At 38.6% G+C, this 17744-nt stretch overlaps 1 protein-coding gene across 1 annotated transcript in view; it reads right to left on the minus strand.

Annotated features, from left to right (window-relative positions):
- Nucleotides 1-315: 315 nt before the first annotated feature.
- prr12b (proline rich 12b) overlaps nt 316-17744 on the minus strand; it is a 79508-nt gene continuing 62079 nt past the window's right edge. Inside the window, exons 15-16 of the mRNA XM_073462211.1 lie at nt 10369-10464; nt 316-513 (exon numbers count right to left, since the gene is read on the minus strand). Coding sequence (XP_073318312.1) covers nt 379-513; nt 10369-10464 — 231 coding nt within the window. The 3' untranslated portion in view covers nt 316-378. The remainder of the gene's footprint in view (nt 514-10368; nt 10465-17744) is intronic.

Consider the following 17744-nt stretch of genomic DNA (forward strand, 5'->3'; position numbering starts at 1 on the left):
TAACCCATCTTCTTTAAATGTCGGTAAACAATCCAATCACAGGTAATTTTTAGAAATGTCCTTCTATAAATTATACAAACCATGGTTGTCAATACATACTTGGAGACAGCTTGTGTGTGTCTGTCAATATTCTGTAAAAATCTCTAGTTGTGTTGACCAAATTATCTTCTTTGACTTTTGAGGAAAATCCATTACAGGTTTCTTGAAATCAAGAGGTACTTTGAATTGACGCAATAAAACTTAAACCTCCTATGGCTGTTCTTGCTGGAATTAATACACTATTAGCATCCATATAGTTTTGGTAGTATAATGTTTCACAAACTCGGGATGCCTCCACCCGGGATGTGTGAGTTTGGCAGCTGGGGCTGTGGTAATCCTTCAAGCCTTGGCACTAAGGCTTAGTAGTTCCATGAAGGAGTTATAGAGACTCTCCAGCCAGCCCTGGTTGGCCATGCACTGCTGCACCACCTCCTCCTGGCCAGGGTCCTCTGCTGCTTGCTCAATACTGTCCGTCTGATCAGGAAACAAGTCAGTTGCATACAGTCAAATGAAAACACAAGAAGTCTGGCACAGCTGGATATTATCCAATAGCTGGAAAACTGAAAATATTACTGTAGAAATCAATCCAACAGGTAGTTGAGGAATGGTTAAGGATGGAGGGTCAGTGCTAGCTGCTAATGCTATGCAACCTGTAAAGCAGGGGTCTCAAATTCACATCATGCACACCTAACTTCTCAGTGAGGTAACACTCCTTTTCCCTCATTAATGTTATCAGGTTCCCTATTGTCACTAACTCTAAATCATATTGCCAAACAGGCACTTTTGCTTTTCACTTTGACAGCAAATCCTCTCTCTTATATATCATTATGTTAATAATGAAAATAAAAACAAAATTTTCAGAAATATTCCCAAGTGCCCAAGTAAAAAAGAAATAGTATACTTAATTGTATTACAAATGTTACTGATTATCAGGGGAGATAGGACCCAGACTTTAACACAAGAGTATGAAATTATCAGTATTATCAGCTTACTTACCCATTGTATTATTGCAGGTTTGTGTAAATGTTGCATGTTTTAGTTCTGATATACAGTGGGGTTGTTTACTGTCACAAGGGCTGTTGAATGTTGAATTTGTATGAATAAGTTCAATGTAATGGGTATTTCAGTATGTGGATAAGGAACAAATGACTGTGTAATGGTATTGTTTTTCTGGGGGTGAAGTTGGGTGGGTTTGTTGAATATGTTATCTTTGGGCCTATATGTTAAGGGTTAAATTACAATCCTCACATTTTATTGTGTTATTACTTTTTCACTGTGGCAATATTAGTTCTTTAACTGTTGAAAACAATTTCTTTTTACCAGAAAGATTTGACAACGTAAAAGCTTAAATTATCCATGTGCACAGAGGTTTTTCTGCACCGCCTTTGTAACATGAGGTAAGTTTATTATTTTTGAGATGAAGAAGATGAAAACAACAACAACTTAATTTTAACTCTTTGGTTTAGGTACCTTGAAAGTGCTTGGAAAGTGGTTTAATTTTACTCTTAAAAACCTTTTGCTTTCACTTAAACATATTAATATTGATACTGATATGAGGTGAGTAACAAGTGTATTGTTATGTTTCCTCAGATCAGTAAGGAGTCCATGCACAACATACTCTGTCAACATTTTTTCCTCAGCTTGACCGGTTTTGGCTTCACATTCTCACTCAACAGAAGGTAGGTGAACAACATGCTACAGATTGTCACCCAACCTGAAACTGATTATCTCAGCTTCAGACAGAGATGAGGATATAATTTGTGAAACTGGTCAGAATGAAAACCAGTGTATAATCTGCACACTGTGGCACATGCTTGTGGCATTCCTGATCTCAATTTGAGGGAAATCTGGCATGATGTCAAGTTTACTGTATAGATTGCCATACCGTAACTATGTGCAAGACTCAAGAGTGATGTACGTGGAAAGACTTTTCTTTCCTTAGAATGAGAACGTCCATGTAAGATGAGCATGCACACTAAAGTCTTAGTGTACCTGTCCAAATGAAGACTAGAGAGGTTGGAGGACTGCACAGTGAGTTGCTTGTGAATCCACTAGATGTGACAAAGTAGTTGTATATCAGTGGAGAAATCACATGATTAAATGCAGAATTATTGTCCTGTTGAAAGACTATGGTTCTCATGCGATGGCTTCCTTGATTTTCCTTTATTCATCTTCATCTTTAACATGTCAGGGTCCTGCTGAGCAGAAAGTGCATTTACATCAAAATTCCTCAGCCACAATATTTAACTGTACACAATATTAAGGACAAACTAGCTAATAGTACAGCAAATTAAGTTATTATAACTAAAGTTTAGGAATTAGACCATGCCACTTTCCCTTGCCAATTTGCCAATCAAACTGCCTGTGTCTCATTAATGCAAACACCTGTGCCTTTCCAATTCAATAGCCTGTGCAGACCTACAGTCTAGGTGAGCCTAACCATTTCTCTACTGTTCGTCTAAAGTTTCACGTTTGTTTGCACTTAGACCGACATTATTTTCTAAGTCAACTAAAAGCTTCATACCTTATGGATCACAAGTTAATTCTCAATCCCTCAGACGACTTTTTGAAGGTCGATCCAGATGCAGTCCTCTTCCAGGGCAGCAGGATAGTGTGCAACAACTTTAATGACCTTGGTTGCAATGTATATCTCCTTATACATCTCCAAATACCTCCTCACCCACTGCTGCACCAAGCACCAGCTTCTCTCCCTGCTAGGAAACCTCAACTTCGTGGTTCACAGCAGCCCTCAAAGTCGATCCTTTATCTCCCACTTACCATCCCTGCCTTCCACCATTCCATCCCTCAGTGACTACATCACCTTAGATGACTCCCGTGAAATGGAGCTATGAACATGGCGTGACTCTCTCTCTTCACGGAACAGCATTTTTTTTCTATAACGACAATCAAATCACCCAGCCCGAGGATATCCAGCTGATCACCGACACCGCACCCTCAGCAGGTTTGGAAACTACTACGGCGGTAGATGGTTCGCCTCCAGTTTGCCCCCTCAACTGTCCTCACTCTCTCCTTCCTTTGCCCTCTACGAACCATATCCAGTCGTCATTCCTGCACTTCTTTGGGGGCTGGAGTGGTCCAAATAGTCATCCTCATCTACTCAGATCAACCTCACTGACATCAACATCATCAATAAAGGCCACTCACACTCATTAGACATCATGAAATTCATCCACTGCCTGACCTTAATCTCAGCCCAACTCCAATCCATAATCTGCGGCACTCACATTCCCGGTCACTCCCGGCTTGGGGCTCTTATAGTGAAAGGCCGGGTTATATAGTACCCGAGAGGACCCGGCGATTGGCGGTCACAGCTGTGTGGACTGTAGTTTGTTCAGTAAAACAAAATACATTTGAACTAGACTGTTGTCCCCTGATGATGGATAATTTGTATGTCATTTTCACAAAACTCTCGCCACAAGAGGGCACTAAATGATTGACTCATGACTGTCACATTCTGATGATGACGTCAAAGGTGAAAGTTCAAGCAAAAGTTAGAGCCTAGGTCAGGACTCGGGGCAGTTAATAAGATTGTTTATTAACGTAACGTTTTGGTTAATGGTTCAAAATGGTTAAACAATCGAGTTGCCATAGCGTGTTGTTACCGGTATGCTCTGCAAAGCACAATGGAAACTCCAAAATTATAACATTAATTAAACAAGAGAAAATGTGTTCTACTGACCGGTGGATTAGCGTTAGCAATGGCTAAGAAGAAGGATTACAGTACATGACCATCTAAACAAGAAAATGACAACGTGGATTTATTTTTGTTTACATCACGTTATGGCCAGGGGGGCTGGCAGTGCCCACAGCAAGAACCAGGTAGAAGAAGACTACATTTAGGTAAGAAACAAAAAGTAATAAAAACAAGTCTTATTTAACGCTAGACAACTTGTATTAAATCATAAAGCAACTCGGGCATTTCGGTTCCACAGGTTTTTTAGGGTTCGGGGCTGGTATGTCACGGTTCTATTCGGAGCTGGTTCCGACATATCTCGGTGCTGCTCGGGTTCGGAAATCAGATTTATAATAATAGTTCGGGGCCAGTCGGCTCCGGGTACAATTTTCAGGGGTCCATTTGGGTTCGGGTCTGTCAAATTGGACCCGTGAAGACCTCTACTAACAATATTTGATTTCATTTTGATACAGATTACACTAGAACCATGTAAATTTTGAACATTTTGAATATTATTATTATCATTATTGAAGTACATGTTCCTGTCAGTGGCGGTCCAAGCTTGCATAATGCCCTGGGCGGACCTCACCTTCAGCAAAACTCTGGACAAGCTTAAAAGCAGCTTCAGCAACAGACTCATTCAACCCCGCTGCCTAAAGGAACGGCACAGGAAATCATTCCTACCTGGTGCCATCAGACTTTATAACACACACTCCATAAAAATAAAAAATAAGGCTCTTTACATTATTATTACTGTAAATACTGCACCTTATCCTCTTGCACCTTATGTTCCACTTACCATTACTCTTCGATACCTCAGTATTTTATTTTATTTACCTCGGTATTTTATTTTATAGCTACTTAAGCATTTGATTGTATAGTATTTTATTGTTTTTTTGTATATTGTATATAGTACTTTATTGTTTCTATATTTGCCCTTGTATTTTGATTGTATTTGTACTTGAATGTACCCGCCGCTCTGATAACCTAATTGTCACGGTGCTACTGTGGCAGTATGGTTGCTTCTGCTTCTCCCCCCTCCTTTTCTCCCTCACCTGCTCCTTCTCCTGTGTGTGTGTGTCTGTGGGCATGGCAGCAGCAGCAGAGTGGCACACCTGTCCCAGATCATCTCATCACCCTTTGGCTTTATCTACCTGGTCTCTCCACCACTTCGGCACTAGATTATTACATCCCATACGGTGACTTCAGAGTGCTACTATTTCGTGTTATTCTGTATTTTTGCCTTTACGCTAATGCCCTTGTTCTTTGGCTGCAGAAATCTCCAGCGCCGTTCTGCTCCACTTCCAGCTTGCCTGCTCTCATGTGTTCCTCCATGCCGGCTCCAGCCAACCCTGCTTGCCTGCCTGCAAGCCTGGTCTTCTCCTCCCCATTACCCTCCAGAAATCACAGTTTGTGAAAAAAATCCTTTGTTCACTGACTTCCGGTCTCCGTTCTCTGCATTTGGGTCCTAGAAATAACCTCACCGTAACACTAATTTCCCCTCGGGGATTAATACAGCTAATTGCATTAGTTGTGCACTATTACATGAATCCCCTGGTTCACCGCTCCCCCGCACCAGTAGGGAGAGCTGAAGTCCAGAGGTGAACCTATCCCTACAAAACAGAGGGCGCCCAGCCGCCCACTCCCCACACGGCAACATGACATAATTGACTTGACGTGTAAATGAGCAATACAAAAAACAGATGAAATGAATGCAAACAAATTTGACAGCCGGTACGGGTTGGCACCGGGGTCGATCTGTCGAGATGAGATAAGCCCAGAGGCGGCTGCCACAGAGCCGGTTACTGTGGGCGACTGTCCGCTCTCTTTTTTTTTTTTTGCAGGCGCTCATGCTGCCCCTCCACAAATGCCGCCCTGGGCGGCTGCCCATATTGCCCATATGAGGAACCGCCCCTGGTTCCTGTAACTTATTTCTATAAGGGTACTATAATACAGTTACTAAGTGTGTAAAAGCATCATGTTGGGAAATCTTTATTTATGTCCAGATAGTTCAAGTCTTTGTTAGTATATTTGTAATCTACAACTGAAAATGTAATTATATCGAAAGGTAAAAAGTGCATTTAGCATTGAGAAGTAGACTTCATTTATTTAAACTTAAGTATACTTGAATTACGTTTACTTAACATATATTGTATATATGTATACATAATATTATAGTAATGTACTTAATGTGTGCTATTTAAAGTGACTCTTGGAGTATAGTGATAATAAATTACTAATGAACTGATATCCTACTTCAAGTGATTGAATTACACTAAATGTTTTTGAAGTTGTCCCATTTAAACCCAACTAAGTGCAATAAAATATACCACAATTACCTTAATTTTGAACTTAAGCAGTTCTTAAAGAGTACTAAATATACTTTAAGTTCTTCTAAAATAACACATTTAATATGTAATTAGTAAAGTACATTGAAAAAAATACAACTTAAGTATATTCCTTTTTCACCTGGGTGGCCCCATGCTAATTTGATTTTGAGACCCCTGCTGTAAACTGATGCTGAAAGAAACTAATGCTAAACTTGAAGTGGGTACAAGGACTGATATAGTAAACTACGATAAGTATGTTTTAAAAGAATTTATCATGCAAAGAAAACGTGAATCCTGAGCACTTTCAGCATTTTGTAAGGGCAAAGCTGATGACAAAAGAAAAAGCAAGTTACAGAAAACAGGAAAAACAAGATATGAAAACAAGATGGCAAAGGCATAGTATAGGATTATCTAACAAGAAAACTTGTGAAAATGTGTGGTAGTTGCTGTCGCTCGTTGTGAATGATGCATTCAATAATCTAATAATAATAATAATATGTATATATATAATAATCAAGTGGTAAATTTGTCACAAAATTCTGCTTTCATAGTTCTACCATAATTAGATTTGTACTATAGCACCACCTAGATCTGAATGACATCACATTTGACAGCAGCGTTGGTGATTAGTGTATGATGGTACCACCCAAAATTTGCTAATGCCTTAGAGATACGTCAGCATTTTATTAGGTTTCATCTACTTAAAGGCGACAGAATTGCAGAAATATCATGTTATATTGTTACGGTAGCACCCCCTGTGAGTACAGTTGTACAAAATTTTACACACTTGTACAATGTGGAGGTACTGTATGTACAACATTCCCAGATTTGGTCCGTATCAGATTTAACATTAAAGATTTACGGCCTGTTAAGTGCATCAGGTCAAACCCTAAAAAGTTTGATATATTACCCCCAAACAGTAAAAATAAAAACAATGCTCAAATTTTGTTAAGTAAAGATTGGTTGAAATATGTACCAATAGAGGCAAAAAAGGTCAAAAAACAAAAATGATCGAGGTCCAAATGGACGTGGCCTATATCAATCGATTCAGCGTCATCCAAGGAAACCAATGTACAAAAATGTTTCTTCTACTCCAAACAGTTTGTGAGTTATTCTTTAATATGTTGAGCATATCTCCATATTGCAATTTTTCCAGACAGACACATTATTCCAATTTTCAAATGTCAAGAATAGCTGTCTATGGGTATTGCATTTCTCCATGAATATCTCAAATTATAATGTGTATTAGTACGGTAGTGTAATTATAATGTGTATGAGTACGGTAGCGTACTCATACACATTATAATTTGAGATATTCATGAAGAAATGCAACACCCATAGACAGCCATTCTTGACATTTGAAAATTTGAACAATGTGTCTGTCTGGAAAATTGACAGGAGGCAGTCCAATGATGTATGAAAGAAGAAAAAGATGGTTGTATAATAAAGAAAGAGAAAAAGCAATCCCACAAGAACATGTAACAATCCTGCATTAACTATAATAAGACTATAAAAAGTAGCCTTAATCTCAGTATGCAAAATACTACCATTTACAGAATGGGGGGGGGGGCTTCACCTGTGTGTTTCCTATTCATGTCTGTGACTCTTCAGACCCTGACATTAATTCAGATTCCACAGATACAGACATTAAAACTGTAGTGGCATGCTGATATGATGTCAATATGATTGTCTACAGGTCATTTTCAGCTCTATTTTTGCCGAGAACTGCATGCGTGTCTTCTGTTAACATGGACGTTGAAATCCAGTGTGTTCAGCCTATGTTCAGCCTGTAATGTCTGAGAGATCAGCAGTGCCACTCCAGCATGCATAGATGGTGTCATGACAAGTGTTGACTGATTTAATCTGAAAATGTCGGATCAAGGGGTAACTGAATTGGTCATTGTATCAGACTGAACGTTAATCTTATACGTACCTTACTAGGCATACCATTCAAACATGCACCAATGTGTGTAGTTTCTGTTCCATAGGCCAACAAAAAGTTGTAGCTATTTTGACAGTAACACATTTGCTTTGAGTTGATGACTGTATGTAAGACTATCATTCTGCCATGACTCTAGACAGACTCATGGCAGTGTAAGTAGCATTTTTAAGACCTACTGCAGATGACAGCAGAGGATTGAGGTGGAGAAGAAAGGAGAGAGTCTCTGCTCTCATTGGGTCTCATTCATGAAACGTTAGTAAATTTGTGCGTAGATTTGCACATAAAAGCCTACGCTACTAAAAACCTACTCCGGATTCATGAACACTGCGGGAAACTCAGATCTGATCGTAAACACGTGTGTATGATCGTGAATGCCAATCCATCGTAAAGTGACAGCGCGCTCCCGGTAATCAGCTATTAGCATAAATCCCCGCCCATGAATTGCCAATGACCACCATATAAGGAGGTGTAGCTGCATCCGGTCGACCTGTCAGTCATGGCGCAAACGAAGAAAGGGAGAGAAAGAAAAAAGAACTTTGCGGAAGCGGAGATAGAAATACTTTTGGGTGAAGTGGAATTAAGAATTTTTTTTTTATTTTCATCTGTTAGCAGTGGTGTGACAGGGACAGGCAAAGCCAAGGCCTGGAGGGAGGTGACAGATGCCGTCAATATTGTCTCCGTAGTCCAAAGAACCATGTCCGAGGTGAAGCGTAAATGGTTTAACATGAAACTGGAGGCAAAGAAACGCATAACCTCACACAAAAGAAATATATCAGCCACAGAAGGAGGAGGCTCACAGTCGCAGCTATCAACTGCAGACGAGCGCATCGCGGGGATAACTGGGGAGACCTCTCTGTCAGGAATTATACCTGGCGGAGACAGCGACATGCCTCCACTGGAGCCTATATTTTTATTACCATCATTCAACATGTAGAAAGAACGTGTAATCTATTGAGTCGATTTACATAGATAATTCACAACCATGAACCTAATCTGGATCTTAAACCTGCCAATTGCCAACTACTTTAACTAAATGTGTTATATTTTTATCATATGTTTAGGCTATATCACGTGTTTCAAAGGCATCTGCGTATTGTGTACATAACAGAGCGCAATATGAATTTAAATTGTAATTTCCAATAGTGACAAGCATTATTTATGTGCATTCTTAAATTTACACAAGCACTACGCGTGGTCAGCAGCATGTGTAGATTTTGTTAGTAGCTACGAAAAGATCGGAGCTACTAAAATATTGATGAATGCGAGATGCACGTAAATTTCCGTCTGCGAACAGTTTACACACAAATTCGTTCTGCTCACGTTTCATGAATGAGACCCATTGTCTGTAGCTCATTTTTGGTTCCCCAACTCACTGGTGACACAGCCAGATATATTTAGCCTTTTAGGTATTCAGCAAGCATCAACGACATAGATAGGATCTTTGAACAGTTCTTGGTGATCATCACACATGGGAGGGAGAGACTGGAATATCAGGGCCAAAATCCTAGGTTTAGCTAGGGGTGTCGTTGATAACCGGTATTGACAATAATCAGGATTTAGAAAATGACAAATTAATATTGTGTTAATAATATAATTGAAATAATCCGGCACCTCTTAATTTTTTTCTTTCTTTCTGTTCTTGCTTTGTTATAGTGGGTGGCGGTAATGTGCTTAAATACTGGTTGCCAACTGCCATACAATGGAAAAAGAAGAAAAAGCTGCAGTAACAGTTAGCTCTTAGCTAGCTAGTTTGTGGCATGGATCTGGTATGTGGCTGCCACTCATTGATTTACTACTGCTGTGCAAAATCATGTTGAAATGACAGACATTTACAGTATGTTTACATAGACTCTCTGTCCACCTGCCTACACTTGTAAAACAAATGTTATTCATTTGACAGAACACAGACAGAACACACAATAGACAAAGTTAAGATGAATTTGACTGGGAGCTCTTTTTTTTTTCAAAATGTGAATGATAATATTATTATCGTGAATTCTTTTGGATACAATAATCATCCAGTGAGAACCTGATATTGTGACAGCCCTAGTATGAACTTAGTATGAATTAGTATGAACTATATGCTATTTGGATAGGTCATGTTATGTGATACGTCATCTGAGTCACTTCAAAACAATTATTAACTTCTATGGCACCAAAACAGGTGGGACCCAAAAACCTGATCTACTCTTTTCAATGTATGCATGTATTCTCTGAATGATATTCAGAATGTGTAAATATGTCAGCTTTAGCAGCTTTAGCATTATATCTGTCCATTACAGACAACAATACAGACAGGACTTTGGAGCAAAGTACAAAATAAAAAATGTAATTCATTTTAGCATTAATGCAGCCATCCTTACCTCCTTCTTGCAATGCAGGAAGGTGTGATACTTGAAGTGGTGAAGGGAATGATACAAACTGTAGATCCGGCAAGTTTCAATTGAGAGCTTCAGATCCTGAAAAAAATTGTGAGAGAAAAAAAAGATTGAGGTTTTTTTTTTCAACATTTCCTTTCCCTCATGAGTGATTCCCCCACCTTTTGAAAAACACACTACTGAAGAAAACTGATAGCACATTCGGAAAGATAGTCGGTAAGCCAAATAATAAATAACCAAAAACATTGCGATCCATTCTTTATACGCAATGAGTATCAGCTGAGTTATCTAGGGGACTTTGTCTTAGATAAGATATGTCTTACTGCTCTTCAACAGCTGGTTCGATAAAACTGCCAACAAATTTTCTCATGTTGAATCAGCTTTGAGTGTAGTGCTTACAGTGCTCTCCCTGCTCCCCATAAACAAGATCTCTAACATCTTCACCTCTGCAATTCTCATCATGCATTCATCAACATTAAGTTTGCCTACAGTTTTAGAAAACAATTTCTGATATTATTGGCATAACATCTTGTATTGGCATGTGTTGTGCATGTAAATTTCACTGAGGTTTGGTGATTAAATTATATCTCTGACATCAATTACAGAGATATTAATTAAATATAATTTGTCTTTCCAGGTAGAAGCATCCCTAAATCATCTCTGCTCATTAAGTGTAGTGTTACTTTGTATTTTCATTTAATCCTTTTCCTAATTTTATTCTAAGTTGGTTCAGATTGATCACTCTATTGTTCTCCCACCTTTGATTTATCTTGACTAAACAAAACATTTTATGAGATTCTAATTCATCATTACATGGTGAAAATTTGTCAAAATACCATATTGGATGATTCAGCATATTTTATCTTCTCTCTATCTTCATTATACACCACCACAATCCCACATGAAAAAAAAAAAACCTTCATTGAATAAAAAGATACTTTAAAATATATATTTTAAAATTAGCAAGGTAAACATTATACTGTATGACTAGTGAATAAAATGTATTATCTGTAATAAAAATGTACTGTAAGTTAAAAATGTTCTACGTTGTCTAAAGTTAATGGTGTATTTCTATTTGCCCATTGACTATCGCTAAGATGTATGTCCACAGTTCATTCATCTTCAATAACAGGAGACAGGAGCTTGTTGGGCGGATATTTCCAGGACCAAAATGGTATTTATCTGAATGTAGCTAATTCACGCACCCCCACCCAATCAGTGGCAGCAGAGAGCTTGTAGCTCATGGTGCATCTGACATGAAATGCACCAGAATGAGAGTTTGGCAAGAATCGCCACACACTGTGTCCCGATGAACTTCAGATGGTAGCTTCAGAGATGCGATAGAAGCTACATTTGTGGTAAGTCCTGACAGCCTATTGTCTAGTTTTATGGTGGTGCTATGTTAATTTGCATTGTACCTATCAAATAACTATAAAATAGTTTTTATATTGTATTATTATATGATATGTATTTATATATTGTAATGTCGACTTCTATTCCATCAATCAGATTTCTTTCATACTTATCAAGTGACTTTTCACTTCCACTAGTCTTTCACCATGACACATTGAGGTAAAAAAACACAAATATTATAAAGAATTTGCAGTTATCGAAGTACCTTAACTAGACATCTTTCATAACAAATGTTCATTCAGCTCAGCATATACAAATAAATGCCATTTCATTTTTTATTCATTTAAATACACATTTGATTGATTTTTGGTATAGCCTCCTGGAGAAAAATGCATCAGTCACCACCTGACACAAGCTGCTGTGACTCTTTTGTCTATGTCAATTTTTTAATTCCTCTGCCCCTGTTTGGGGGTACTTTGCATTTAATCATGATGATCAAAATTGAGCCAGCCAAGATGTACAAAGCTGTGTGCTCTTTTTGCCTCAAGACACTTGTAGCCAGTCTGCCACCAACACCTGCACCTCATCTCCATTCAGCCAAGTGACGTGTTATCAGTAGCTCTTTTCACACAGAGACTCCGCATTATCTCCACAGCGAAGGCTCGCCAATTCTCCACATTTATTTGTTAACACAGAACCAAGCAGCTCCGGCTTAAAGCCGCACCAGTGTGTTAATTGATACAGCACTCCGGCACTGCGGATCCAAAAGTCTGTGTGGTTTTTTCAACATGTTTCCCCCCCGTGTCCACCTGTTAATCTAAACATGTACCCACTGACTGTTTATAATCATATGGATGCTGTTATAATGTGTTGTGATTGAGATCCTGACCCACCATGCATCCTGAAAAGTGACAAAATTACATTTTTTGCTCTAAATGACATAATTATATAAGCTCCATCAGTAAACAGTTTGTTTCTTTGTTTCTTCAAACAAATACTCTGTTCATCATTCAAAGTACTTTACTGTGTACCCTGGTGACATGTCAGGAAGGTATGAAAAATAACTACCACCCAAGCCAACAAAGTCACTGTCTCAGAAGGATATGGACTCTGATCTAGCCATTTTGGAACACTGTCCCTTTAAAGACCAGTAAAGCAAGCTAGAATGACTATTTTTGATGGTATGTCACAGCCTCTACATGACATTATTGCCTATCAATTACTCCAGACAAATCTTGGGCTACTGGTGCTGCAAGGTCCACAATTTGTTGACTTGCAGTCTGGCAGCCTATTATCACTTTAGAGAAATTCTGTGATGCTATCATGTGAAATACATGGAGTTCCGCTATCATCTGATGGTGCAAGGCTCTCCAAGACCATCATCCACTTAATAGCTTTTGTTTCTTTCAGTCTCATTTTCACCATTCAGTAAATGGAGCAAACTAAAAGTCATCACATGGCCTAAGTGTGGAAATGTAATCCTGTTATGACAGGTGGTTATATATGGGAAAAAATAGTAACCCCTCTCACTGTTCAAGGATGGCCTCTGGTGTCAGACTTGAATGATCTTCCGGACTTCTGAGCAATGACCTTTGACCTCTTCCCAGTGGATGTTGTGAAAAGCTTTGGTTTGGTGTTCACAGACAGCTAATGTATGTTTCTGCTGTTTATTCAGTCTCTTGTCCAAGCTCCTTGTGGTTTCAGTTATGTAGTGTTTCCTACAACTGTCACATGTGATGTCAGACACCTCTCCAGCCTTCCTTTTTTAGGGTAGTCCTGCCCTGCCATTTTCAAGGCGTTATATCTTATATAAAGCTATATCTTTACTGATATCAAAAGATCTTGTAATTTTGACACCACAGAGTATTACCAGTACCAGGTTTGTGTTTTCAGCAGAAAGCAGGCTATTCTGGTGGAGAGCGAAAGAGTTGAATTGGGGGGGATACCTGGCCAAATGACCTGGCAACCTGGGTGTTACCTTCAAAGCAAGACTGATATAGCCAGGCTTTATGTTTGTGACCCAGCAAGCGAGAATGAGTAAATCCAAACATTTATCAGCTTTGAGATTAGTAATTATTTAACTAATGGCATCCCTAGCCCTTCACTATATCATGAATCAGGAGTTTAGTTATTTTTGTATGGGTCATTATTAGGGGTGGCTGGTCCACTGAGGCAAAAGAGTAGGCTCCTTCTATATTTTTAATAGGCAGAGGGATAAAATAGTAATTGGTTGAAATAAAATGTTACAAAATCTCAGTATAATTTATGAAATAACTTACTAGCTACTAGTGTAAAAGAATGTGATGCAGTGTTTCTTTTCTTTTTTTTGTCTTTATATCCTCCACAATTTTTTGAGTCACCTGCTGCCACTGGACATTATATGTAGGGTAAATAAGCCAGTTTGTTTAGTAATGTTTGCCATCATCATATTGGCCATATTATATCAGTAACATTCTGCCAGCGGCAGCCTGGCCACAGAGAGGTACAAACAGGTGAGCTGCAGACTTTCAGACAAGCTCTGAGATTGTTGTAGATTGTAAAACTGTGGGTTCATAATTTGAGAAATGTTACATTTTTGAGGTTAAATAAAGGTTGTAAGCACTCTATTACGAAGCACCTTCTCCTTTATAAACTCATGAGTTGTCTCATCAAATCAACTGGCTGAAAAAAAGGAAAGAGTTACAGAATCTCAGGTGAGTTTTTGAAGGTGGTTTATAGAGTAGCACAATACCTACATGTTATTTTGGTTATTGGTTATTAATGTGCTACCAATTTGGTTATTTGGTTATTAACTTTGAACTCAGATTTATATTAATAAAATACGAAATATCTGTTATGATAATTAAGCAAATACATATTGAATGAAATAAACATTTTGCAGGGTAAAGCTGTGTGTGTGTATGTCTTTGCATGTATTCATGTATGTTTCTGCCCAGAGCCAGCCCTTGGCATAGGCTGTATAGGCGAATGCTAAGGGCAGTGTCATCCACGGGGGGGCGCCGCAAAAGGGGGGAGAAAAAAAAAAGACTATTTTTTACCAGTGCTATTACTACTATTATTTCGAAATATTATATAAGTCCACAGCAACATAACTTCGTAGCAAAGCCTATTAAATAATGGAGAGGCCTTTTTTCTGGGTTCCTGGCTGGCTCGTAGCACTGTACCTGCCCTCTGTGAGGGTGGGGGGCGGGGTCGAGAGGCGAGTTGTCTGAATCTGGCCGGACCGTGACGACAAGACCAAGAGAGACATTTATTGATACTGTAGCGGAATTACAATGTCCAAAAGATTGAAACCATCCGGTGCCCAGGGAAGGAAAAGAAGGAAAGAAGAGGAAGAAAAACGTGAAAAAAGATAGAGGTACAATAACATCAATGTGATGCAGTGAATTAAATTAATAGTTTAATGCATCGTAGTTACCGTTGTTGGAGCAGAGTGTTAACTTGCTAGCTTACTTCGGACGATAGTAGCATTGTTTAATAATCAGTAAATAGCTATAGTCGACGTAAGTTAATGTTACTCCACCTTAAATTCATCAGGGACATTTGGAAAGTTAACGTCAGGCCTGTTCAGGTGTTATTTTAACCTGTTGGCTGTGTTTTCCCTGCTTGTATGTCAGTTAAAATGCTATTAGTTTTCCATCCCCTTTATAAGTAATAGGGTAGTTGTAAGCCTTTGGTTTATTGTGTCACAGTTTAAGTTTTGTTTTTTTTAAACTCTTTATTTATAGATCATTTTCATCTTTTAGTACAGGAAGGTAAAACAAAAGACAAATACAAAACATTGAACAATTACCCATATTCAAGGTCCGGGGGTGATCAGTAAATCCAAAAGACAAAGTATCATACCCAGTACATGCATACAGTCTCACTCATTGGCCAAATATGCTTGCCATTTCTGCCATCGTTTTTCACCTAGATCTTTTTGGAGTCTGATTGAGTAAGTCATTTGCTCTAGTACATGTAGTTGTTTTACAATATTAACAAAATAATCTGTAGTGGGGGCATTTTTCTGGAGCCAACATTTTGTGATGGCCTTTTTACTTGCAGCCAGCAAGACCCTAAGAAGGTACATATAAGCTTTACTCAACCCATCTGGCATATTCCCAAGATAGAGAGTTGTGAATAATATATTCATATTAAAACATAGCACCTTTGAAATAATTTTTGCCACTTCCCTCCAGAAAAACTGGATGGAGGGGCAAGACCAAAAAACATGAGCATGATCAGCAAAGGCCTCTCCACATTCTCTCCAGCAGGCCAATTGTGTACCAGTCTGTTTGGACTTCTGCTTGGGAGTTATAAAAAAACGAATTAAGCTTTTCCAACAGAAGTCTCTCCAAGTCCAGGAGTTGGTGGAGGATGACTGTGTTTCCCAGGTGTTCAGCCACATGTCCTCTGTTATCACGATGTTCAACTCTTTTTCCCATCGTTGTTTCACATAGTTTGTAGAATCCTTCTTCAATGAGGTGATGCTGTGGTATAACTTGCTTATAAGTCCTTTAATATTCCCAGAGTTGTATGCATCCATAAATATATGAATAATCGCTGGTGGCTCTGCTGGATTACAACCTTTCAGCTTTTTGCAAAAATAATCACGGAACTGTAAGTACCTGTAGAAGTCTTGCCCATCTAGTCCATACATTTGACATGAATTGTTAAAGCTGTTAAGCTCCCATTTTTTAACGATTTTGCATACAGCAGTAACACCATAATAGGTCCATTGTTTATATCTATGATCTAGTAATGCTGGTGTGAATTCGGGTCATACGCTGGCCATCTAAGTAGTTTTATCTGTTTTTGGAGTTCAAATTTTTTAACCACCTCCCCCCATACCTTCAATGAGCAGTTCACCCATTGGCTCTCCGTATGTAATATTTTTTTCTCCATTCCCACACAACCAAGCAGTGATTGTATTGGTGCATTTGTTAATGATAACTCCATGGTTTTCCATTTAGCTACATAAGAAGAATTACACCAATATACTAGAGGTCTCAGTTGGGCTGCTAAATAGTAGTCCCTTAAAGATGGGAGGGCCTTACCGCCCCTCTCCTCCGGAAGCCGAAGGGTGGAAAATTTAACCCTTGGTCTCTGTTTATTCCAGATGAATCGTGAAATATGTTTATTCCATTCTCTAAATTGTTTCAGAGGGATTTCCACTGGCAATGATAAAAAGAGATATAATAACCTAGGGAGGATATTCATTTTTATTGATCTAATTCTGCTACCAAAGTCAAGAGGCAGCAGGCTCCACCCATCAAGGTCATCATATATTTTTTTTGTTAATACAGTTATAGTTAATATTGAATAATTGTGACATGTCTTTAGGCAAACTCACTCCCAGATATTTAATACAGGGTGCGTTCCAATTAAAACTATACATTACGTTGAGTTCTTCTGTAGGTGTGTAATTAACTGTCATAACCTGTGTTTTATGTACATTTAGGACATATCCTGAATATTCCCCATATGTTTTCAGCATTTTCATTAATAGAGGCAAGCCTGAATTAGGATTTTTTTTATTGTGATCATTACGTCGTCCGCAAACAGACTTATTTTATATTCCACTCCTCCCATGGAAATACCTTCTAATTCTGTCTGCTGATGTATTGCTTGGGCTAAAGGTTCAATGAATAAATTAAATAAGTTGGGGCTGAGAGGGCAGCCCTGCCTGCAACCACGTTGTAAAGTTATAGAATCAGACAGACTGCCATTAACTTTAATTCTCGCAGTGGGGGAGGCGTAAAGTGCCTGGATACAGTGTATAAAATCCTTACTAAAGTTAAATATCTTCATAACTAAATACAGAAATTCCCACCCAACTGACTCAAAAGCTTTTTCAGCATCTAAACTGAGAATAATGGCACCAATTTGGTCTTTGTTAATCTGTTCGGTGGTATGTAAGGCTCTTCTTATGTTGTCCTGTGTCTGTCTATTCTTTATGAATCCTGTTTGGTCCTCGTCTATTAGCAAGGGCATTACTGGTTCCATTCTTTTTGCTAAAATGGTGG

This window comes from Pagrus major, chromosome 24 (genome assembly GCF_040436345.1).
Source record: "Pagrus major chromosome 24, Pma_NU_1.0".
Taxonomy (NCBI): Eukaryota; Metazoa; Chordata; class Actinopteri; order Spariformes; family Sparidae; genus Pagrus; species Pagrus major.